Source organism: Lissotriton vulgaris, chromosome 8 (genome assembly GCF_964263255.1).
Source record: "Lissotriton vulgaris chromosome 8, aLisVul1.2, whole genome shotgun sequence".
Lineage (NCBI taxonomy): Eukaryota > Metazoa > Chordata > Amphibia > Caudata > Salamandridae > Lissotriton > Lissotriton vulgaris.
Window position 1 is genome coordinate 61052292 of NC_141696.1, and position 25136 is coordinate 61077427.

Below are 25136 nucleotides of genomic sequence, written 5' to 3' on the forward strand. Positions count from 1 at the left end.
TCCCCCTGGCTGCCGCACCCTCCCCCCCTGGCTGCCGCACCCTCCCCCTGGCTGCCGCACCCTCCCCCTAGCTGCCGCACCCTCCCCCTGGCTGCCGCACCCTCCCCCCTGGCTGCCGCACCCTCCCCCCTGGCTGCCGCACCCTCCCCCCTGGCTGCCGCACCCTCCCCCCTGGCAGCCACACCCTCCCCCCTGGCAGCCACACCCTCCCCCCTGGCAGCCACACCCTCCCCCCTGGCAGCCACACCCTCCCCCCTGGCAGCCACACCCTCCCCCCTGGCAGCCACATCCTCCCCCCTGGCAGCCACATCCTCCCCCCTGGCAGCCACATCCTCCCCCTAGCAGCCACACTGGCAGCCACACCTCCCCCTGGCTGCCACACTGGCAGCCACACCTCCCCCTGGCTGCCACACTGGCAGCCACACCTCCCCCTGGCTGCCACACTGGCAGCCACACCTCCCCCTGGCTGCCACACTGGCAGCCACACCTCCCCCTGGCTGCCACACTGGCAGCCACACCTCCCCCTGGCTGCCGCACCCTCCCCCCTGGCTGCCGCACCCTCCCCCCTGGCTGCCGCACCCTCCCCCCTGGCTGCCGCACCCTCCCCCTGGCTGCCGCACCCTCCCCCCTGGCTGCCGCACCCTCCCCCCTGGCTGCCGCACCCTCCCCCCTGGCTGCCGCACCCTCCCCCCTGGCTGCCGCACCCTCCCCCTGGCTGCCGCACCCTCCCCCCTGGCTGCCGCACCCTCCCCCCTGACTGCCGCACCCTCCCCCCTGGCTGCCGCACCCTCCCCCCTGGCTGCCGCACCCTCCCCCTGGCTGCCGCACCCTCCCCCTGGCTGCCGCACCCTCCCCCTGGCTGCCGCACCCTCCCCCTGGCTGCCGCACCCTCCCCCTGGCTGCCGCACCCTCCCCCTGGCTGCCGCACCCTCCCCCTGGCTGCCGCACCCTCCCCCTGGCTGCCGCACCCTCCCCCTGGCTGCCGCACCCTCCCCCTGGCTGCCGCACCCTCCCCCTGGCTGCCACATTCTCCCCCTGGCAGCCACATTCTCCCCCTGGCTGCCGCACCCTCCCCCTGGCAGCCGCACCCTCCCCCTGGCAGCCACATTCTCCCCCTGGCAGCCACATTCTCCCCCTGGCAGCCACATTCTCCCCCTGGCAGCCACATTCTCCCCCTGGCAGCCACATTCTCCCCCTGGCAGCCACATCCTCCCCCTGGCAGCCACATCCTCCCCCTGGCAGCCACATCCTCCCCCTGTCTGGATCCTCGTGCTGAGGATGCAGGCAGGACTCAGAACCAGGTGCTGGGCCTGTTCCAAGGTGGTGTGTGGTGTGAATGGTACTAAGGATAAAGGCAGGTCCGTGCTGGTGATTTTAATAGTACAGAGAATGCAGGCTGGAGGTCCTGGACACATTTCGTTGTGGTGATGTGATTGGTACTGATGATTCCGGCTGGAGCCAGGTGCTTGGCCTGATCCAGGGGGTGATGGGTAGGTAGCTGGCAGAGGGTGCAGGCTGGAGCAAGGTGCTGGGCCTGGTCCAAGGTGCTGGTCTAAATGGTACTGAGGATGTAGCTGGGGTGCTGGACCTGTTTTAAGGTGGTGGTGGTGTGATAGTGGTGAGCTGTATTCTGGAGTCTTGCGCTTGTTTGATTTATACAAAGTGAAGGAGCTGTGGCTGGAGGCTGGAGCGGTGTACCGGAGATGCAGGCTGTATCTACTCCTTCTTGGGAGGTGGAAGGGGTGGATCAGAAGTGGCGAACACTGAATCAAACTTTACGAAAGCAGCACTTGCACTGTGCAGGCTGTAGAAGAAACGAGTGAACAAGTTGACCATTCGTGGAACAGTAAACCAGACCCGAAAAGCTCCTTTTGTGCCTCCAATCACTTCAAGTGAACACGGTGACCATTTGTTAACCTTTAGGCCAGACCTGAATACCTCTGTTTGTACCTCCAAGCACACCACTATATTGCTGTGTGCCTTATGAGACCTAATTACGACATTGCTACTCAACACTCACATTTGCCTCCTGTTCACTGCTTCCAAGATTAGACTCTTTTGCCACCTTATTATGGGCTGCCCATTTAAGATTGGCTGTCACATTGCTCATCGCTGCTCACCCTGAGATCCCTTCAGCACTTTGAAGGCTCTGCAGCCTGGGGCGCGCTCTGCCAGGGCCTGCTGAAGATGTCTGACTGTGGTGCCCTCATGCTGTGCCCACCGGTGGCACCGAGCAGCACCTTGGCTATCCTCTTCTTCAGCGCTGCACATAATCCTCTTTTCTGCACCATCAAAGGCAGTGGGACCCAGTCCACCCTCTGCCGTGAGATCTGCAGAAGAACCAATGAGGGAGGGAAGGAGCCCAGCTTACCAGGCAACCTTGTGCCCAGGACTGGCACTGAGAAGCACCTTGACGCGTCTGGATGTCCTGTCTAGCGCTGTACATCATGGCCTCTGGATCGATGCATTCTCCTTTGAGGGCTGTCTAACTCATGACTTGACATAAGTGCACCTTGTTATAGAGCTCGATCCCGTCCAACGGCAAAGTCCCCCAGGCTCGCTTGGTTCTTTGGAAAACCCTGGCCCCTTGCTGACCACGGGTGCGAGCGGGGGCCTGATGTGTGCCACTCCAGGCTATGCCCATCCATCTCCGTAGGATGATATTGTTTTAATGTCAACAGTTAGCTCACTTGTTTGAAACCTTTAAACCTTTTTTTTCTTCTTTTTTCTTTCTTAAACTTTGTCAACTTCGAAGAGCTCGGCTTGACCATTCCCTCATTGTTCATATAACTATCACTACTTAAGTTAATATTCGTTGCAACCCTGGTGCTTTCCTTTGTGTAAGTGCCAAGCTTTGCCTCATCGTACTCTGGGCACGGGGGAGGGGGAAGAACAGAATACTTGAAGGAGCTTTTAGGTCTGGCCTTAGACAATAGATCTATATTGTACCTACATAGTTCCAGAGGCGTTCAGCCAGTCCTCTTCGTCTCTTTGGCCTACAGCGGTGTCATGGACATTTGCTTCCTGTACCTGCTGCATGGGGCACAGGGTGGGCCCACTTCGGCCATTGGTTAACCCGGCTGAGGGTGGCATTCTGATCCTGCTGCACATTGCCCACATCTGTACAATAAGGAGTCTTCCTCGGGGCCAGGACCTGCTGGTGCAATGTGTGCTTTTACATAGGAAATATATACATTTTGGCTTTTAAACAGTGCTTGATTTCATACAGTTCCTACCTTCATAGAAACACCATTCACAATCAAAATAAGCATTGGCAAAGCCAAGGAGTCTGCATCCAGCTCCTGAACTATAGGCGTTTTTTGCTTGTTTGGTTTTCCTCAGTGGTGTTCCAAGCCTCTGAAGTATCACGTCTGAAAGGCTTCCCTCCCACCAAATACACTTCATCTTGACCCTCACCTATGGATTTTGTGCACCCTAGTTGTATACAGGCTCCTCAATATTTTCTCCACTCACCCCCCCCCCCTCTTGCTCCCACCTCTCATTTCTCTTTGTCACTATTCATCCTTTTCACGTGTTTACCTAGTGCTTTCCCTCTTAACCTTTTTCTCCTGCCTGTTTGCTTTCTTACTGTTTCTGGTCTCCTCCTATCCTCTGCACTGTCCCTCCTTTCCTCCTGCGTGCTGTCCCTCCTTTCCTCCTGCCCTCAGTGCTGTCCCTCCTTTCCTCCTGCGCTTCGTGCTGTCCCTCCTTTCCTCCTGCGCTCCTTGCTGTCCCTCCTTTCCTCCTTGCTCTTTCTCCTTTCCTCCTTTCTCTTTCTCTTTTCCTTCTTGCTGTTCCTCCTTTCCTCCTTGCTGTTCCTCATTCCCTTCTGCTCTTCGTGCTGTCCCTCCTTTCCTCCTTGCTGTTTCTCATTTCCTCTTTGCGGTTTCTCCTTTCCTCCTTGCTGTTTCCCCTTTCCTCTTTGCTGTCCCTCCTTTCCTCCGTGCTGTCCCTCCTTTCCTCCGTGCTGTCCCTCCTTTCCTCTGTGCTGTTCCTCCTTTCCTCCTTGCTGTTCCTCCTTTCCTCCTTGCTGTTCCTCCTTTCTTCCTTGCTGTTTCTCCTTTCCTCCGTGTACCTTCTTTCCTGCTACGCTCCATGCTGTCCCTCCTGCACTCAGTGCTGTCCCTCTTGTCCTACTCCGTGCTGTCCCTCCTGTCCTCCTGTCCTCTGTGCTGTCCCTCCTTTCCTCCTGCACGTTGTGCTGTCCCTCCTTACCTCTGTGCCGTCCCTCCTGCACTCCGTGCTGTCCTTCCTGCACTCCGTGCCGTCCTTCCTGCACTCCGTGCCGTCCCTCCAGCACTCCGTGCCGTCCCTCCAGCACTCGGTGCCGTCCCTCCCGCACTCGGTGCCGTTCCTCCCGCACTCCGCGCCGTCCCTCCCGCACTCCGCGCCGTCCCTCCCGCACTCCGCGCCGTCCCTCCTTCCGTCCCTCCTTTCTTCCGTGCCGTCCCTCCTTTCTTCCGTGCCGTCCCTCCTTTCTTCCGTGCCGTCCCTCCTTTCTTCCGTGCCGTCCCTCCTTTCTTCCGTGCCGTCCCTCCTTTCTTCCGTGCCGTCCCTCCTTTCCTCCTTGCTGTTCCTTCTTTCCTCCGTGCTGTTCCTTCTTTCCTCCGTGCTGTTCCTCCTTTCCTCCGTGCTGTTTCTCCTTTCCTCCATGTTGTACCTTATTTCCTGCTACGCTCCATGCTGTCCCTCTTGCACTCAGTGCTGTCCCTCCTGTCCTACTCCGTGCTGTCCCTCCTTTCCTCCTGTCCTCTGTGCTGTCCCTCCTTTCCTCCCGCACTCCCTGCCGTCCCTCCCCACTCCGCGCCGTCCCTCCCGCACTCCGCGCCGTCCCTCCTTTCTTCCGTGCTGTCCCTCCTTTCTTCCGTGCTGTCCCTCCTTTCTTCCGTGCTGTCCCTCCTTTCCTCCGTGCTGTCCCTCCTTTCCTCCGTGCTGTCCCTCCTTTCCTCCGTGCTGTCCCTCCTTTCCTCCGTGCTGTCCCTCCTTTCCTCCGTGCTGTCCCTCCTTACCTCTGTGCTGTCCCTCCTTACCTCCGTGCTGTCCCTCCTTGCTCCTTCCAGCCCCCTCGCTGCTCTTGCTCCAGGAAGCTCTCCTCCTCCTCCTGACCCTCCTCCGCACTCCCCACCCCGGTGAGAGCAGCAGGCACTGCATCGGGCGGTGCAGGGAGGAGCCCCGTCCGCTGCTGCCCGGACACCGGCTAGGATGCGGTGAGGCGCGTGGCTCCCTGGGCGCAGGAGTGCGGGCTGTGGTGCCCCCCGCGTCCCGCGATGGGCAGCGCGGGCACCTGACGCCCACCTGGCACCATGTACACAAAGGATTACTTCCTGGCCATCATCCTGCAGGACTGCGCCCCAGGTAGGCGAGGGGCACGTGCTGGCAGCGCCCGCTGTTGTCTTCAAAGGGTATCTTCTGGGCAGCTGTACATTAGTGAACGCATCCAGCGCAGAGAAGCCTGTGCGCCGGGAGGGGCCAGCGCGAGAGTGCTGCGATGTGTGTGCGTGTTTGGGGGGAGGGTCCCATGTCCGAGCAGGGACAGAAGTGGGAGGTGTGCGGGGCTTTGCATTGCAATGTTTATATTGTTCCTTCTGCTCGTTTGTGGGGCGCTGAGGCACTCGCATCTTGCGGGATATGTGGCTGGAAGGGTCTTCTCTCTGCCTTGAGTCTGTGTGTGAAGTGTTCCCATGTCGAGCGCGAGGACCCCCAAGGTGCAGCTCTCGTGTTATGGGGCGCAGCGCTTCGAGGTGTGTGAGAGGCGCACAGTTCATGGTTTATATGCAGCTGGCAGCGTGCACCAGCTCTGCAGGTCCCTTTATGGCACGTTTTTTTTTGTTTGTTTTTTCTTCAAGTTTTCTATACATAGTACATACGTTTGTTATTCGGATTTATCGCCGTTGGCATAAACATGCTTTAAAGTACATTTCGGGCGAGTCTTCCTTTGCGGGATATATTTTTGTAAATAGTAGGTCTAAGGTAGGAAAGTACAGGAACGGTAGGAATAAGCGGCGGAGGAGGATAGGACAGAGAGACCGCTATATATATCCTTCTGACTTGGCAGTAGAATGTTCTAGTCCCCGTCATGTCCATTGCGCGGTCGGTGCTGCACTGCACGCAAGTGGTTGCGGGACGGTTTCTTAGGACGCTCGTACTGGACCGGGGCTCTGTCCAGGACTTCCCACAGGCCCCTGTATGACGCTTTCCAGGGAGAGCATTGCACCGCCGGGTTGTCCGCTCCTCTGAGGTGGGTGACCCAGTGGATCCAGCCTTTGTAGGTGGTCTTGGAGGTGTCCTTCCAGTTCGTTAGCCCCAGTTCGACCGCCGCTGTCAGGAGTAAGTCCATTCGGTTTCTCTCTCCCTCTGTGGGGAGGTCGGTTCGAATAAATGCCGTGGTGAGTGAGGCAAAGTCTCTTGCAATCTTGCACTTAAAGACATTGTCTATGAAGTCAAACACCCTACCCCAGAAACCCTGGAGTGTTGGGCATTGGAAGGTGAGATGTTCCAGCTCCCCCTTCCCTGTGTTGCAACTCCAGCAGAGTGGGCTGTCTCTGAGGCCTTGTGTGTGTGTAGTCGGGTTGGGGTCAAGAATGTTTTGTGTAGCAACAAGAGTTTAGTTTGAGCTAAGTCTAGGGTGATCTTATTTCGAATGGCTGAGGACCACAGGTTTTTCCACTCCTATTCGTTTAGCAGGGGGTACATAAGTTTATCCCACTATCCCTTCGTTTTGTTGTTGAGTTTGGACTTTTGGGGTCGGATTATTCTATATGGTTGCGATGCTTGGTGGCCTACTTTATTTATGCTTGCTACGTACTGGAAGATCGAGGGTTTGGTGTCTACTATTTTTGATTTTGCTAGGGCCGCTTTTACCTTTAGAAATCTATACAGGTCTAAGTCCTCTAGTTGGTGGGATGTCTTCAGGTCAGAGAATGTAGTTGGTGCTGTTTCTTTATCCGGTTGGTGTGGGTGTGAAATGCCCTTTACTCTCCCTGTGTGAATCTGAGAGTTTTCCCCTTGTATTTGATATTGTTATTCAACCATATTGCTTCTGATTTGGAACCTTTAATGCTGACCTCCATTCTTTAGTCCAGTTTAAGAGCGCTATCTTGGTATTCCTCAGGATTGGGTTGTTCGCGTTTGGAAATGCGTTCGACGTTAGTAGGGCTTGTGGGTTCAAGTTGTTCAGAATGGCTTTTTCCCCCCTGTATCCGCACTGGTGTGTATTCTGGTGTCTGGGCCACCCAGTGTGTACCTTGTTTAGCTAGGAAGGCTAGTTGGAAGAGCTTAAAATCTTCTAGGTTCACCCCCTTGCGTTTTGGGTAGTCTTAACTTCTTAATACTAATCCTGGCTTTCTTTGTCGCGCCAAAGGAATTTGGTGCACATTTTATCTATCTTTTCGTGGAAGTCATCTGTTGGGAGGATTGGGAGCATGCCTGATAGATAATTTATCAGAGGCGTGATCATCCTTTTTAATGTTTCAATACCTCCCCACCATGTCATGAATTTAGGTGACCAGGCTTCTAATAGTTTCTTTACCTTTACTAATAGGAGTTTCTCGTTGTGGTGTATTGTGGTGATCAGGTCACTGCCGAAGAATATTCCTAAGTATTTGATGTGGCTTGTCTGCCAGGCCAGCCCTGAATCTCCCAGCACGTCCCAAGAGCAGTAGATATTTAGTGGTTTACATTCTGAATTCTCATTGATAAGCTTGTACCCTGAAAGTTCGGAGTATCCCCTTTATCGGACGGAGGTTAACGGGAGAGCTGGCAGAGAGCTGCTGGGACGGGCAGAGGGACAGACATAGAGCTGCTGGGACAGGCATAGAGCTGCTGGGACAGGCATAGAGCTGCTGGACGGGCAGAGAGCTGTTGGGGCGGTCAGAGGGCTGCTGGGACGGGCATAAAGCTGCTGGGACAGGCATTGAGCTGCTGGGACGGGCATTGAGCTGCTGGGACGGGCATAAAGCTGCTGGGACGGGCATTGAGCTGCTGGGACGGGCATTGAGCTGCTGGGACGGGCATTGAGCTGCTGGGACGGGCATTGAGCTGCTGGGACGGGCATAGAGCTGCTGGGACGGGCATAGAGCTGCTGGGACGGGCATAGAGCTGCTGGGACGGGCAGACGGCCGGGTGGAGAGCTGCTGGGACAGGCATAGAGCTGCTGGAGCGGGCGGAGAGCTGCTGGGGCGGGCAGAGAGCTGCTGGCACGGGAGTTTTGTTTAACCCTCCCCTCTCTGGTTGTCACCGTGAGATGCTCGGAAGCGCTCCTGGTACATGGCTGCTTGGGAGCCGCAGTGATGGACTAGATTCAAGTCCTCTGGTGGCCAGCAGGATGTGGCGTTGCTTGCCTGCCTGCCCAGCCTGTGGTGGGTGGGCTGGGGCTGGACTTGAGCCTTCTCGGCTGTGTCATCTGTAAGTGGCACCCGTAAAAGGGAGTTATGATGCAGCCTGTGTGAACTGCCATCGACTGCCAACTGCTGAGTGTTATGGACTCGTATGATAATTACATTATATAGCACTCACTACCACTGAGGGGGTGTGGTAGCACTTCACACCGGGCTCTTCTCCCAATCCAGTAAAGGGAGGGCAGGGGGTATGTGAATTCATGGCCTGGCTGGACGTTTCAACAGATGAGCCACCAGGGATTAGCTATTGTTAAGGGTATGACTGTTAAAAGAGAGGTTTGAAAAGAGCTGTATGTGGCCAGTTTGCAAAGATGCGATAATTAAAGCAAACCTGCATGTGACTTGGAGTAGGCCGTGCTCTATAGAGGAGGCGTGCAGAGGATGGAAAGGAAAGATTTATGGAAAAGTGAGTCAGCAAGGGTGTCCTATGGTACTGGGAGAGGTGGGAGTCATCGTGTCTCTGCCCCTTTCCATCGAGCTGTCAGTGAAGGAGTGTCCTATGGTACTGAGAGAGGTGGGAGTCTTTGGCCCTTTCCATCGGGCTGAGAGTGAAGGAGTGTCCTATGGTACTGAGAGAGGTGGGAGTCATCGGGTCTCTGCCCCTTTCCATCGGGCTGAGAGTGAAGGAGTGTCCTATGGTACTGAGAGAGGTGGGAGTCATTCGGTCTCTGCCCCTTTCCATCCGGCTGTGAGTGAAGCAGTGTCCTATGGTACTGAGAGAGGTGGGAGTCTTCGGGTCTTTGGCCCTTTCCATCCGGCTGTGAGGGAAAGAGTGTCCTATGGTACTGAGAGAGGTGGGAGTCATCCGGTCTTTGGCCCTTTCCATCCGGCTGTGAGTGAAGGAGTGTCTCAGGGCTCTTGAGTGATGTGGGTGTTACCAGCAGGGCTTTAGTGGGTAGAAGAAAGTGTGTGTTTGGAGTGGAATGACGTTATTAAAGTGGGTGCGGTCTACAAAGCATAACTATGAATCTTTTCAAAGTGGCATGACCTATGTCGCCAAGGACGTGACTTAACCCCTTCAGCGCGGCGTGAATTTTCGCACTGCGCTGAAGGTTCTAATGAGCCTATCGGCTCATGACGGAACCGTTCCGTCATGAGCATGGAAGGGGTTAAACATGTAAACTGAAATACTGTGCTATCCACTGTGTGCCACCAATCCAGTATTTTGGGGTCTCTGATCTTTGTTGTTGCATCCAGATGTACAACAACCGACATATGTCTACAATAAGTCGGAACAGTTAGATCTGCCATTACTTATTAGCCGTATAATATAAAAGAGTAACAATGATTTTGTTGTGGTTAACCTGTTTACATTCTGAAATGCGAAATTGAGTTACTAAGGTCTGTTGAAGGGGTAGTGGTCTTTGGAGTCTGTCACTCCAGTTCTACCCTTCACACCCCTTTCCTCTGCAGTATCTCATTCTGTTAGACACTTGAGCCCTTTCTCTGCCCCAATCTTTATAATATCCCTCTGCATATCTCACACCTTCTTTCTTCCTCTGCACCCTTTTTCACTCTCTCATGCTGTTACTGCCTTGAATCTCCTTCACTTCAACTCTACCCATATGCACACACCCATTCACCAGTAAACACTGCCTCTTCTTTTACTTTGCTCTGTGTCCCCTCTTTACTTACTTTTGCATAGTAGCACAATTACGATTGGTTTATCGCTCTGTGAGCTCTTCAGAAGAGCAATCTATCAATCAGGTTTCTTATAAAGTGCAGCTACTCACCTGTGAGGGTCTCGGGCGCTGGGGGAAAGGGGGAAAAGGGGAGGGGATCTGTGGTTCTGTCAAGGAGCCAAGTCTTGAGATCCTTCCTGAATTGCGGCAGCGACCTGAGGTGTAGAGACAGGAAGTTCCAGGTCTTTGCAGGGAGTTAAGAAATCGGCTCTTCCGCCAGCCTTGGTCTCGTGGATCCATGGGATTGGAGCGGGGCATTTTGGGCGGAGTGGAGATGTTTGATGGGTGTGTAGAAGGAAAGGCAGTGGTTAAGGTATGCAGGTCCAGCATTGTTTAGGGCTTTGTAGACATGCTTGAGGAGCTTTAAGGGATTTCTTTTGTTGATAAATAGCCACTGAAGGACTCTCAAGTGGCCGGTGATGTGGCTGCAGCATGGGATGTTCAGGATGTGTCTTGCCGAGGCATTCTGGATCTTCTGCAGTTTTGTTGGAGTTTCTGGGTGGTGCCAGAGTAGAGTGCATTGCCGTAGTCGTCTGTTTCTGAGGAGCGCATGGGTGACAGTTTTCCTGGACTCAGTAGGGATTCACTCGAAGAGCTCACAAACCAGGCAGAGCGTTTGGAAGCAGCAAGACAAAACTGTGTTGATTTGGCAGTTCATTGATAGCGAGGAGTCCAGGATCATGCTGAGGTTACTTGCGTGGTCTGTGGGTCGGGGTGAGGGTTCAGAGCGCTTCCCACCAGGAGTCGTCTCAGGCAGAGGGGGTGGAGCCCAGGCTGAGGACTTCGATCTTGTCTGAGTTAAGCTTGAGACAGCTGTCCTTCATCATGAGCCACTGATTGGATGTGCTTGTAGTGTGTCCATCTCTGATTCTTTGAGAAACGTGCACTGCCTTCAGCCTTCTCAATTGTGTCCCTTCACAGCCAGCCATCTGCAACCTGAATTCACTCAGACACCTGAAGGCAACTTAGTTCACAGTACACGCTCTACAGAGTGTATGGTGCACAGAAAAACGAAAGAAACACTCGGTTTGATTCAGTAAAACAAGAGAAATGGAAATATTTACGGTCTTACAGATATGGATTATCCTGACTTTTTTCACACTGTTCAAAAATCAATCTGTAGTTTTGCCTCTACAGATGGGGACATGATTACTGCTCCACTTAAACTCTGGCTTTCGGTTCTTGTTCTATCCCTTTCCATCAGGCTCTGTGAAGGAGTGTCCCAGTGCAGTTAGCCTATCCCTTTCCATTGGGCTTCGGATGAGGGCTATTCTCCGGTCACTGCCAATGGGTGGGAAGCAGTGTTCTCTAAGGATTTTGAGGGGCCCAAGCAATAAATATTTCGGGGTCTCCTCTTTGGAACAATTTAGAATTTTATTACCTATATTCTGCTAGTTCAGTCCCCGTGATGGCAAACAAAATGGAATCCTATGTTAAAGAATGAGATGGAGAAGGTCTTGTCCCAGTATTGCATGGTACTGGTCAACTGTTGGCAGGGCGTTGATAGAGGTACTGGAGAGGCTAATTGAACTTTCGCCTAAACTGGCGCTACTGGGAATCTTGGCCTTCGTAGACCCCCCGGAGAACGCACGTTGTTTGGCATGGGTACGTTGCTCGCTAAACGGGATGTAGCGTGCTACTGGAGTCCCACTCACCCTCCTAAGATCTCAGACTGGCACTTGCCAATGGACTGGCGCTCTCAACTGGAGGAGTCTATCTACCGGGCCAGGGGTTGTCCACATAGGCATCTCCAGGTACGGGGTCGATGGTGGACTTATCCTGGACTCCACACTGTGCTTAATTTGAGCCAGGGCTTTCTGGTGCTAAGCACCAGCACTTAATTGGTTTCCGGTGCTCGGCACCTAATTGTCAACAACATACCTAGAACAGTCTACCACATGGTGGCGCTGCTCATCTAATTTAGAGATGAGCAGAACAGTTGTTTAGGACTACAATATACATTAAAATTGCTAATACCTGCCTCCCCATCCATTCCTTTAGCTTTGAGGACCTGGAATAATCTGAACTGTCGCAATTACATGTGAGAGAGATGATTAGTAGTTGTTTTGGCTACGATGACAAGGGTGATGGGTGGTGCAAGCTGCAGTGGCCTCGCTGTCGGAGCCTGGCTTCTAATATTTTACAAATTAAGCACTGACTCTGCAGCACTGCTTTGATTGGGTGAGGGAGCAATCTGTGCTGTTTATCTCGCCCTGGAATCCGGGGTGCGAATCAGGATGAGGGTAGCACTGTAACTTTTTTGTCACTGCAAAATAATAATAAAAATGTGGTCACAAAAAAAAGGCGTTTGAGAAAAAAGACAAACCTAAAATAGAGAAAGTTTACTATCCCAAGGGCCCTTGGAAAGGTGGGGCCTGGGCAATTGCCTGCTTTGCCCATGCCTTGAATCATCTGCGGCGGCAGGGATAGGACTGAATCCGTCCCTTTCCATTGGACTCTGGGTGCAGGAGTGTCTTGGGCACTGAGAGGGATGAATGTGACCCGGCCTGAGCCTGCCCCTTCGAGTTGCGGGCGAGGGGATGCCCCAGACAATTTGAGGGCAGCGAGTGATCTGCTCTGATCTTGTCCCAATCACTTTGAGCGGTGTGAGTGATCGGGGGGGGGGGTCTCATGGTACTGGGAGGTGTGAGAATGATAGTCTTTGTGTTCCTTTGAGCCTCGATTAATGGGAACCCTAAGGACTTCCGAGTCACTACATTTCTCAGGGTTGGAGGTTGGTGGTTGCGGGGACAGGCACTGACAGCCTGGAGAAAAGCAGAATCGGGGGTCTGCTTTGGCAATGAGATCTAAAGCACGAACCAAGCCCTCAAAAGAGGAAAATCATACAACAAATGCCATAAAAATATAATTACTTAAAAATGAGAGGAAAAATCTATTTTTCCACATTTCTCTGCTCCTCATTAAACTTCATACGATTATGTTACTGCATTGAGTGATATTTATTGCAAGTAATAATTTTTAAAGCTTCAAACATTCATGAATACCCCATACCTTGGTGACGGCGCCACAAGTTACTCCAAATGTCAGTTTGTCACGTTCTCTATTAAAGCCTGTGTTAATATTCAATGTGAAGAAACATTATTTTATATTGACCATTTGTGATTTTTTGTAGAGCACAGATACTTTATTGAAATAATTCAATGTGCCATGAGGCTCGATGGTTAAGGAAAATTATACATTTAGAAGTAAAGCAATGAGCTAGGGATCACACCATTTGGTGAAGTGCAGAAGCTGGGATTTGAATACAGATTTGCATATTATGTAGTACTGTGAATGTAGGGTTACATCGTTCTCTCTTTAGTTTTAGCTTTAAAGGTCAGTGCTTTGTGTTCAGTTATTCATTTCGCGTTACTATATGGATCTCAGTAAATAGTTGGGGCATAGCTTCTGGGTGGTGTTGAGGTTTAAATTCCCTCCCCAAATAGCTGCATTTTGGGCTTGGCAGTTGGGTGTGGGGGCCCTGAGGGAGGTGTATGTCTGTGTTGATTTTTCTTATTGGTCTGATTTCACTAAGAGGTTTTAACTTGTTAATTTTTTGGACCAGGAACTTAAATATATAGTGATGGGTTTACCACGAAAGTAGTACATCCGCACCCATAGAAGTATTCCTTGATTGGATGCAAATGTACTCCTTTTTTTTAATTCACAAGCCTTCGCAAGAGCCGGCTTAGAAAGCTGTGCTGTCTCTGGCGTGGCAGTTCGGGCTGGACTGTTCCCATGAGGCACAGGGTCAGACTGATTTGCATATGGCCATGTCTGAACTGGGGTGATGGATTAAACTCAGATCAGTTGACTGGGGGTGAGTGTTTGTATTGTCAACGCTCCGTCCATCACCCCCTTTGGTTTTTCTTTTGTTTCTGGTTTCCAGGCATACTACTGGCAATCAAACACCCAAAAGGTGATGGGACAAATGCTTGCAAATAGTCTAACCACTGGCAATCCTTTGGGGTTGCGTTCCTGATTATTGTTTTTTGCCCACTGTGCCACTCTAGACTGAAGGCCTGAATTGGAGCTTGGATGATGGAGTGTAAGCAGACAGGCTTCAAAAGGAAATTTACATCCGCGACCCTGCCTTTACTCCACCAACAAAATTTAGAGGCATCTGCTAAACCCACGAACATCTCTGTACTAAGACAGGAACCGCCACCATGGCGGCTCCTGTCAATGTAGGAAAGGCCCGTGAAACATAACTGCCAGCGTCAAACTTTTTTTCCCTCAAATGCAAACTTTTAAAGCGTGATTTTTTTTTTTTTTTGAAAAATTAAAAACTAAAGCTGGGAGCTTTAGTTTTTAATTTTTCAAAAAAAAGTTGCCTCCCATGGGTTGTTGTTTTTTTTTTTTTTTTTTAAATGTGTCCTTCACCACCGTGATATACCTGGAGGTAGAGGACAATTATAAAAAAAAAAAAGCCTTCGGACTATCCACTTTATGTAGAACGGGCAGTCCGATATCTTACCTCGAAGGCTTCTACTCCTTCAGAGGAAATTTTACTCCGTCAGTGTAAAACTTGAGGTCCATCCGAACTAAAAAATTCAGGCTGGTTGACCTATAGTTTGAAGTACAAAACACTCAGTCCCTGCGGCCCTCCTAATGCATATCCTGCTCGTCCTGGGAACAGCTCGTCCCGAGCCCAGGCCATATCAGTCACTCACCCTGCAACCTGCTACTTGTTTAGTTGGGGCATTAGAGATTCCAACTACCCGAATCTTACCGACTAAGCGCGCCCTTGCAGTTACCTCACCTGAAATCAAGTACACTCCCTCACACACTCATAAGATTTAAACTTGTGATTTTTCTATTTTAAACCTATCCACAAACATTGGAGATTTGACATAGTGGCAGAACATGCCTGTCTGAAATGATGCTGCTCTTTGCAATCGTCTTCTTGAAGTGCAAACTCTGTAGGGGCTGAGGCATTTACTAATTATTTCATTGCTGTCAAAGAGGTGTTGAGACTCTTTAGGTCTCTGCCTGCGAAAGACTGCGCACATGCGCAGTCGAGCTGGCGAGATTTAATGGGGTAGGGTATGTTTCACTGGGGAGGTTAAGCCCGCCCCTCTTTTCCATTGGCTGGCGTCACCGTTCATGCTAAACGGTGGCCAGCCATTGTAGAAGAGGTCCTAGTGACGTTCTTCTTTCTCTGTAAGCCCCGTCCTTTTCTGACTGGGCTCCTTGACTTACTGCTGGCGTAAAAGGTTTCTTATCTTCTTTATGGGTCTAGATGGTCTCATAAAGAACAGAAACCTTTTAAGTCAGCAGGAAGTCCAGCCGAGTCGCGGCAGAAAAAGAGAAAATGACACGTCACGGCCAACGATTGTTGGGGAAGGTTGCGGGAATACTGAGGGTAGCAAGTTTTCATGACTTCCAGGGTAGAATTCGTTATCAGCCCTGATCAGAAAGCATTTCAGGTACTACACAGATGCTGCCGAGTGAAAGTTGTGGGTCATTACCCGGTGCTTGCTTGTGTGGGCTTTCCCTGGTTATGAGCGCCGCCAGCTGTACCTCCGACTCCTGCTTTGTTGTGCAACGGCCCGGATTTTGCTTCTAAAAATCTGTTTACCCCTAGAGGAGCGGCAAATGTAAATGTAAATGTATAGGCATTTATATAGCGCACTACTTACCCGTAGGGTCCCAAGGCGCTTCGACCGCTGCGAAACCCTTCCTGGCTTCCCTGAGAGATGGTCCCTTAATGGGTATCTCCAGGGTGAGACCAGGCATCCCCGGCGGTCTGGTGGGGCCGTTAGTGAAGATGAGGCAAGCTGATGCCCAGAGTTGCCGAGTGTGATCGCTGATCAGAGTGGGCACCGAGGCGAGAGAATTATCGAGTCCGCTGACCCTGGTCCAGAAACCTGCCGCGCCGGGAATCGAACCCTGGTCCCGGGCCGTCCTCTGCTCTCGGGTCTGCTGCCTCTAACCAGTGAGCCACACTACGCAAGGCGTGGGCGGTGTCGTTTAGCTGGGAGACCTTATCTTCGAGTCCTATCTAAAGGAGCCATTGAGGAGACGTAAGGGCGGATGTTGGGGACTTGTGGCAGACATCAGTGAGTTCTACTCTCACAAAACTTGGTATGGGGTTCTTTCACCCAGTGATTGTTGTTGCGCGCCATTATTGTTGTGGAGCCAGAAGGGGGCTGGGAACCCAAGGGCCTATTACAGCACCTTATGCAGGCGCTGAAGTATATCAGGGTGGTGATGTGCTTTCTGGAGCAGTGGCTGTTATAAATTGACAGGGCGTTCTCTGCTCGATGTGCAGGTCTTACGTGCAGGGAAAATGACCCCTCGCATAGCTACGTTTCACTGTTACGTACAAGTGCCCAGGTTAGTATTTTACACAAGTAGGTGTCTGTGCATTGGTAAAAAGACCAAGTTTCACACCGGGTACGTTGTACTGAGATTGATTGGTTATATGCTGCCAACTGCTGGCCAGCTGTAGCCTAGCATTCTTTAATTTGATTTCGCCCAAGCCTCACGTCTTTGTTAAGCTGTAGTCGAAGGTCATAGACAGTGGACTTTCACTGTAAGGCAGTGGTTCCTAATCTGTGCGCCGCAGCGCCGTGGTACGCCCCCAGAATTAGCCATTGGCCGCCGCAACACAATGCGTCAATATCCCTTGTGCTCTTAATTGCATGTGTGTGGTCTGTGGTTAAAAGTGATTCAAGTGTGACAATATCCTCAGCAGGAATTCACTTGATGCTTGGCCTCCCAGTGCTTCCTGGCAACCTTCAAAAATTGCAGCAACTAGAAATGATTTGCCTTTTGCTTTGTCAGAGTTCCTGACATTTCTGCACTCTAGGGACACAGATTTCGAATTATTCTTGCATATAGTAACCCACACTTTTTAAAGTAAGTGTGACCTGCAACGAGCAGCCCAGGTCATATTCAGTGGGGCTTCCTACTAGTCCCACTTTTGCTTCTGTATGTAGATCCCTCAGTTACACAAGTCCCAATTACCTGGCTCATACATAGAATTAAATAGACATGGAAAGAGGCACTCCAATGGAGATTCATGGAGGGTGTTGCAGTGGGACCTGCCTTTCAAGCTGTATTTAAGGTGAAGAGAAAACATGGTGCAGAACTGCAGATACTGTTGAGTCTCTAGTTTTAGCTTGTAAGATGTCTTGCGTGCGTTCTGACATAAGTCCTGTACAGCCTCTGCCTGCTGCGGACCTGGTTGAAAAGACTAACGCCAAGCTTGCGGTCACCACAGGCGAGTTTAAAATTACCAAAGCTATCAGTAGCCGGTAGCGCCGTTTGGGATTGCTGTCTTGCTTAGTTATATTTTTCTATGTTGCTTGTATGATTTATTTTGCCATCGCCAACTTGTACAAAGATTGGGACTTATGCATTGTATAGATGCCTCTGTACTCCGGAGGCCGGGCTTACAATCCCCCCACCCACCCAAAAAAAAGTAAAATAATGGGGAGCCGCTGCTGAATGCTAGTAGGTCAAGGTATCCATGGGCCGAAAGAGTTTGGGAACCACTGCTATAAGGACACAAGACCGTTCTTATTGTAGGTAGAAGGCATGTGCTGCTGGGCCATGTGGGAGTCACACTCGCAGGCTGAAACGTGAAGTAGGGGTGGCACGTTATGAAGGGCATGGGGGCAGTGCGAGGTGGGCGGCACGGGGGGCACGTGAGGAGAGACGGGTCACTCTTAGATATAGTTGGGATTCAAGAGTACCTTGTACGCAAGTTACCAAACACACACAGCGCCCAGTGGCACGGGTGACTATACCATGTGCTTAGGCGCTGGAAGTGGTACAAAAGGGGGTGGTGATGGACGGAGCATCTGAACCAATCAAACACTCACACCCAGTCAAGAGATCTGGGTTTAATCCATCACCGTTCTTTAGCCCACTCTGCCACCCCAGTTCAGACATGGCCATATGCAAATCAGTCTGACCCTGTGCCTCATGGGAACAGTCCAGCCCGTACTGCCAAGCCATGCCTTCCCTGGACCGGAAACAAGCTTCCGAGGACTGGTTTCTGGCATTTCAGCCGTCTTCAGCCCGGCTTGCTTGAATCCAGTGGCAAAGTGAGCAAGGGACTCACGTCTGAGCATACCCTGACAACTTATGGCGAACAAAGCGGTGGATGTGTGCACGAACCCGCTTGGATATATCCACTTGATGTGACAATATCACTTATTTATGTTGGCTCCATATTCCAAAGCTGGGGGGGCTATTCTGACTACGGGCTAAAGAGGCTAGCACCGTGATGCATGGCATGCAAGGCTGGCTGAAGGAGAAACACCTGTGTCAGCGCTGTCACGTTTCACACGAACTTGTGTGTAGCACTGTGTGTTTGCGACAACAAGCTACAGCCACATTCGGGTCACCTCATAAGCTGCGACAACGAGACGCCACGTGTTGACTTCTTGCACTGCACATGGAACAGTTATTGTCATTTCATGAGTTGGTTGAATCTGCCCCAAAGGAAATGTTTTGTAGTGCCAAGAATAACAGCACACTGAAGTGGGGATAAATGTGTGACGTTGTTACCGGGAGCCCCGCGCCCTCAGGCGGGTAATTAGTTAACCTGACAAACCTGTGACCCTCAGCCATCGTCAGCTGTGCTGGAGCAGCCTCTTATCCGCTTACCTTGGAGGAGATGGTGTCCCGCCTAGAAGCCCGTGCACCAGGGCGCTGCCCTCTCCTCTGTGACACACTAGCAACGGGGTGGGGGAGGAGGCAACATGAGCCCCCCACATCTGTCCCTCCCACATCTGTCCCTCCTGGTGACCTCAAATTCCATATTCATCCTCTGCGCTGGGGCTAACGCTTGTAAATGCACGGCGTAGCGTGCGACCTGTTTACTGAAAGCGGCTCAAAGCTTCACCAAAAGTGTGAAGCGCTACATAAATGGACTACTCCAGAAACACTGACGGACTGTCCGAGTGAAGGGAGTCTATTTACGCGTCAGGCTCGCCAGGCACATGACCGACCCTCTTAGCATACATACAGGTGGAAGTCACAACAGTGTCTACCACAGCCGTGGATTTATGGCCAACAGCATCTGGAAGTTCCGCCAGTCAGAATTCCTTGCTTTCACCACAGTCACTAAGTAAGATTGCACATTTACAGCTTCCTCAAGTAGCGCTTTGATGACTCAGTCCTCCAATATGGAGAAACGTTTACAACACTGATCTAAAACCACTCAAGCATCCCCTAAGCCAGACTCCGCCCACGAGTGTCACCTCTCGCTTGTTGAGCATTTCTTTCTTCAGAGGTCGATGAGCAGAGCACTAGTGAGTTGGGTAACATTCGAGGGACAAGACTTGTTGGGGGCCAATGCGTGCGACACAAATACGGCTGTTGTAGGCCTTTAAAAAGGAAACGTTTATTTTATCTTGGAAAGAAAGCCTGAGTTTTAGAGAACAGGATTCACGGCACTGTTTAGTGCAGTTTTCAAAACCACATGCACCTCATTTATTTAAATAAAGCAAGCGATGGTTGCTTAATGTCTTCATGCAAGAGATCATAATACAAATAACTGTATTATATAAAATGTCACGTTTGCTACCGCATTATGATTTTGTGTCGTCGGAAATGACGTAACCGGCATAGAAGCCTTATTCATCTCTGGCTCCAGTAACAAGGGACGTGAGGAGCTGGAGTAGCATTAAAAAGGGTGGGAGGGAGATGCCTTGGAGTCAAAAAGAAACTCCGGCCCAGCAGCTGCTCCGGTGGTCAGAGTGTCGCTCTTGTGCATTTATGGGTTTAACAGTTTAAGGAAAAGACCTGCTGGCCTCAGGGTGTGTCAAGAATGTTCTCTGCCTTCCCAGACACTAGAAAATTAGAGTGCAACAGTCACCGTCAAAGAAAGGTGGTTGTTTGGTGTTGTGTGTGTTTGTGTGGCTCTGTGTGCGTTTGTGTGGCTGTGTGCATTTGTGTGGCTCTTTGTGTGTGTTTGTGTGGCTCTTTGTGTGTGTTTGTGTGGCTCTGTGTGTGTGTGGCTCTGTGTGTGTGTGTGTGGCTCTGTGTGTGTGTGTGTGGCTCTGTGTGTGTGTGTGTGTGGCTCTGTGTGTGTGTGTGTGGCTGTGTGTGTGGGGCTCTGTGTGTGTGTGTGTGTGTGGCTCTGTGTGTGTGTGGCTCTGTGTGTGTGTGTGGCTCTGTGTGTGTGTGTGTGTGGCTCTGTGTGTGTGGCTCTGTGTGTGTGGCTCTGTGTGTGTGGCTCTGTGTGTGTGGCTCTGTGTGTGTGGCTCTGTGTGTGTGGCTGTGTGTGTGTGGCTCTGTGTGTGTGGCTCTGTGTGTGTGGCTCTGTGTGTGTGGCTCTGTGTGTGTGGCTCTGTGTGTGTGTGTGGCTCTGTGTGTGTGTGTGGCTCTGTGTGTGTGTGGCTCTGTGTGTGTGGCTCTGTGTGTGTGTGTGTGGCTGGAAGGGCGGGAGGCGGACTCTCTGGGTTCTGCCGGAGAGGAAGGACGTGGTCCAGTCCAGGGCCTTCTCCTGGATTCCGGCTTCTTGGAGGCGTGTCCTTAGTGTGTGGTGGCAGACCGCTTCGAAGGCGGCTGACAGGTCCAGAAGGATGAGGGCTGATGTTTCGCCGTTGTCTTGCTGGGGCCTGATGTCGTATGTGGCGGCGATGAAGGCAGTCTCGGTGCTGTGGTTGCGTCTGAATCCGGACTGGGATGGGTCTAGGATGTTGTTGTCCTCGAGGTGGCGGGTCAGCTACATGTTGGCAATTTTCTCGATGACCTTTGCCGGGAAGGGGAGCAGGGAGATGGGCTGGAAGTTCTTAAGGTCTTTGAGGTCCGCCTTGGGCTTCTTGAGGAGGGCGTTGATTTCGGCGTGCTTCCAGCTTTCCGGGAATGTCGCTGTGTCGAAGGAGATGTTGATGATCTTCCGCAGTTGGGGTGCGATGGTTGCATCAGCTTTGTTGAAAACGTGGTGTGGGCAGGGGTCTAATGGAGATCCTGAGTGGATGGAGTTCATGACCTTACGTGTCTCTTCATTGTGGACGTGGGATCAGGAGGTCAGCTGGTTGGTGCAGGTGGCGTTCGGGTGGGGTCTGTTGCGGTTGGGGCAGATGAGGAGTTGAAGCTGTCGTGGATGTCGGCGATCTTTTGATGGAAGAAAGTGGCCAGTGAGTCGCACAGATCTTGCGAGGGCAGGATGTAGTTGGTGTTGGTGTTGGGGTTGGAGAGTTCCTTCACTATGTTGAAAAGTTCTTTGCTGTCGTGTGCATTGTTATCCAGTCGGGCTTTGAAGGACGATCTCTTGGCTGTTCTGATGAGGTGGTGATGTCTGCGGATGGCGTTCTTGTGGGCTGCCTGGCTGTCTGGTGCGCGGTCGTGGAGCCATTTCTTCTCCAGCTTCCGGCATGTTCGTTTTGAGATCTGGAGTTCTTCGGTGAACCAGGCTGCTTTCTTGCTTGGGTGGTTGATGGAGGGTTTCTTGATTGGGGTGAGGGTGTTGGTACAGTCGTTGATCCATTGTCTAAAGTTTCGGGCTGCGGCGTCTGTGTTGGTGGGGTCAGTGGGTGGTTTCTGGGCGGGAGGTGGTCTGGTTGTCGAAGCTGTTGTGGATGTCTGCAATCTTGCGGTGTTAGAAGGAGGCAAGAGAGTTGCAGAGGTCTTGCGATGGTGGGATGTCGTTGGTGTTGGAGCTGGGGTTGGAGAGTTCCTTCACAATGTTGAAGAGCTCTTTGCTGTTGTGACCGTTGTAGTCGAGGCGATCCTTGAAGGAGGTCTCTTTGGTGGATCTGATGAGGCGATGGTGTTGGCGCATGGCATTCTTGTGGGCTGTGTGGTTCTCCGGTGTTTGTTCGTGGTGCCATGTCTTCTCCAATTTTCAGAAGTTTTGTTTGGAGGTCTGGAGGTCCGAGGTGAACCAGCTTGCGTTCCCGTTGGTGCTTCTGTTGGTGGGATTCTTGATCGGGGCAAGGGTGCTGGCGCAGCCGTTGATCCAGCGTCTGAGGTTGCTGACGGCGGCGTTGGGGTCAGTGGGGGGCTCAAGGCGAGGGTGGTGGTTAGCTGGTCTTCGGTGACTTTGCTCCAGCAGCGGCGGGGCAGCTGTTGGGTGCGGTGGTGCGTGGTTGGTTTCTTGAAGGTGAAGTGGATGCACCTGTGGTCAGTCCAGTGGAGTTTGGTGGTGTGGGTGAAGGCGACGTGGGCACTTGTGGAGAAGACAGGGTCGAGCATGTGGCCCGCGGCTTGGGTGGGTTCGTTGACGAGTTGTCTGAGGCAGAGGTTGGTGAGGTTGTCGATCAGGGTAGTGGAGTTGGCGTTGTTGTTCTCGAGGTGGAAGTTCAGGTGCCCGAGGAGGATGTAGTCCGTGGAGGCGAGTGTGTGGGTGCTGGCGAGGTCGGCGACGGAGTTGCTGAAGAGGGCCCGGGGTCCAGGAGGTCTGTAGATGAGTGTTCCTCTGAGGGTGGTGTTGGGTCGGTGTGGATCCCGAAGTGAAGGTGTTCGGCGAAGTTGATGGAGTCGTCAGCAAGAGTGTGGACCTGGAGGGTGGACTTGTGGGCGATGGCCAGTCCTCCTCCTATCCCGTTGGTGCGGTCTCTGCGGGAGATCTTGTAGCCGCCCGGGATGGCTATGGCGATGTCCTGTGCCGAGGCGTCGTTCCACCAGGTCTCGGTCAGGAAGGCAACGCCTGGGGCGGTGGTGTCAAGCAGGTCCCAGAGCTCTATGGCGTGTTTGCGTTGCGGAGCGGGTGTTGAGGAGTATGCAGCGGAGGTGGTTGGGTCCATTCCTTGGGGTTTTGGTGGTTCTGCCACATGTGAAGTTGCAGGTGTGGCAGGAGAAGGGTCCGTGGGTGCGTTTCAGGGCGGCCAGGAAGCAGTGGTGGTCTCGGTGGGTGTTGAGAGCGTGGAGAGTGTTGGCGTTGTATCGGAGTCTGGTGTTGTGGGTGTGCGGGGTCCAGGGGTTCTGGCGCTGGGCGCGGTCCAGGTGCAGACTGGCACAGACGGGCTTGCCTTTGGCGCTCCTTTGGCACGCCCGCTGCGCATCCGGGCCGCGGCTGCCATTAAAGGCGGGGAGGGAGGGAGGAGCTGCTGGGAGGTGGGAGCGGGGCAGCGAGGGGGAGCGGCAGCGGGGTCAGCGGCAGAGAAGCGGGAACAGAAGTCAAAAAGGGGGGAGGGGAGGGGATAGAAGCTGGACTACAATAGACAGAAATAACACGCAATGGGAACAGAAAAACAGGAATGCAGGAGATACAAAACAGTGAAATTCAAACCAAAATCACAGCGGCGATCCTGGGGCACAGGAGACTAGAACACACGCTAGGAGCGGCAGCAGGCAGCAGTGGGGCGACCACACAGAGGTGGTGCTGCTCTGCAGTAGGGGGGGTAACCTGGCCTGAAAGCAGGGTCAGGGGTCACCTCCACTGTCGGGCAGCGGCCGCCATTTAAGGCGGGGAGCGAGGGAGGAGCAGCTGGGAGGTGGGAGCGGGGTGGCGAGGGGGTGTGGCCACGGGGTCTGCGGCGGAGAAGCAGGAACAGAAGTCAAAAAGAGGGGGTGGGGGATAGAAGCTGGGCTACAACAGACAGAAATAACACTCAATGGGAACAGAAAAACAGGAATGCAGAAGATACAAAACTTTCAAACCAAAATCACAGCGGCGATCCTGGGGCACAGGAGACAAGAACACACGCTAGGAGCTGCAGCAGCAGGGGAGCACCCGGAGGAGGTGCTGCTCGGCAGTAGGGGGGGCTTCCTGGCCTGCAAGCAGGGTCAGGGGCCACCTCCACTGTCAGGCAGCGGCTGCCATTTAAGGTGGGGAGGGAGGGAGGAGCAGGGCGGCGAGGGGGAATGGCCACGGGGTCAGCGGCGGAGAAAGCCGAACAAAAGTCAAAAGGGGGGGGGGGTGGGAGGGATAGAAGCTGGGCTACAACAGACAGAAATAACACGCAATGGGAATAGGAATGCAGGAGATACAAAACAGTGAAATTCAAACCAAAATCACAACGGCGATCCTGGGGCACAGGAGACTAGAACACACGCTAGGAGCGGCAGCAGGCAGCAGCGGGGCGAGCACACAGAGGTGGTGCTGCTCGGCAGTAGGGGGGCAACCTGGCTGCAAGCAGGCCTAAAACTGAATCTTTCTAAGGCAGCGGTTGCACATTTTTCATATTCAGCTTCTGTGCTGCAAATTCTTTTTAACCTCAGGAGCTCACCATAAGGAATACTAGCAATTAGGTGCTGTGGGTGGGAGCTGGTGGCATGCACGGTACATGGCTTCCGCTGTTGGCTTCCTATGTAGTGTTGTATGTATTTCATTGGCTGATATGTATATTGTGATGTCTAAGAAATCAACACTGGCCTTATCTATATGTGATGTAAGTTTTAGATTGCTATCATTAGGATTGATTTCTGAAATGAAAAGTTCTGCACTTTTAATATCACCATCCCATACAATGAAGACATGATACCATTTTACTACATGCGTATCCACTATGTTTGTATTGCCCCCGAGAGCCCGCTCCTCCCATCAGCCCACGTGTAAACACGCGAAGCTGGGGGAGAAGCAGGCTCCCATGGAAACTCCTCTACACTGCCTGTACACTTGTCTGTCAAAAATAAAAAAGTTATAAAAAAGGCACAATTTGATCAATTCCAATAACATAATGTTATGGTTGTAACAGTTTAAAGGTCTGGTGTCTAAAAAATGCTTGACAGCTTCCAATCCTCTTTGGTGCGCTATGCTCGTATAGAGCGATTCAATGTCTACGACAATCAGTAGATATTCTTATATCTACACACACATATATATATTGCAACCTGGGTTTTGTGGATTCCAGAGTGCTTCCCAATCGCCAGTGGTGCTGGTTTGAGGGAATGCCAACTCACCCCTCTAACAATCGAAAAATCCCACTCCTCACATGAAGAATATACTTTGAGAGAAAGAAGAGCTTTGTGAGGAGAGGATCATTTCATTCTTGAATTATAGAGACAAAAAATATAAGGATGTGCGAGTTCTTAAATCGATTTCTCTATTATAATAATCCTAAAGTGTCAGAACAAATCAGTATGGGGAGTATATTGCAATCAGAAATACAGTTTTATCTTCTTAATGGAGACTAGAGTTGATAAGATGGGG

At 52.2% G+C, this 25136-nt stretch overlaps 1 protein-coding gene across 5 annotated transcripts in view; it reads left to right on the forward strand.

The window, feature by feature from the left end:
• Positions 1–25136, forward strand: part of APBB1 (amyloid beta precursor protein binding family B member 1) — a 465162-nt gene that overhangs the window by 165785 nt on the left and 274241 nt on the right. For 2 of the 5 annotated variants that reach the window (XM_086933714.1, XM_086933713.1), the window contains exon 1: positions 5193–5355. The exons of the other annotated variants lie outside the window; for them this stretch is intronic. In XM_086933714.1, coding sequence (XP_086789840.1) covers positions 5304–5355 — 52 coding nt within the window. In that variant the 5' untranslated portion in view covers positions 5193–5303. Of the gene's footprint in view, positions 1–5192; positions 5356–25136 lie in introns of those variants that run through there. 5 annotated transcript variants of the gene reach the window in all.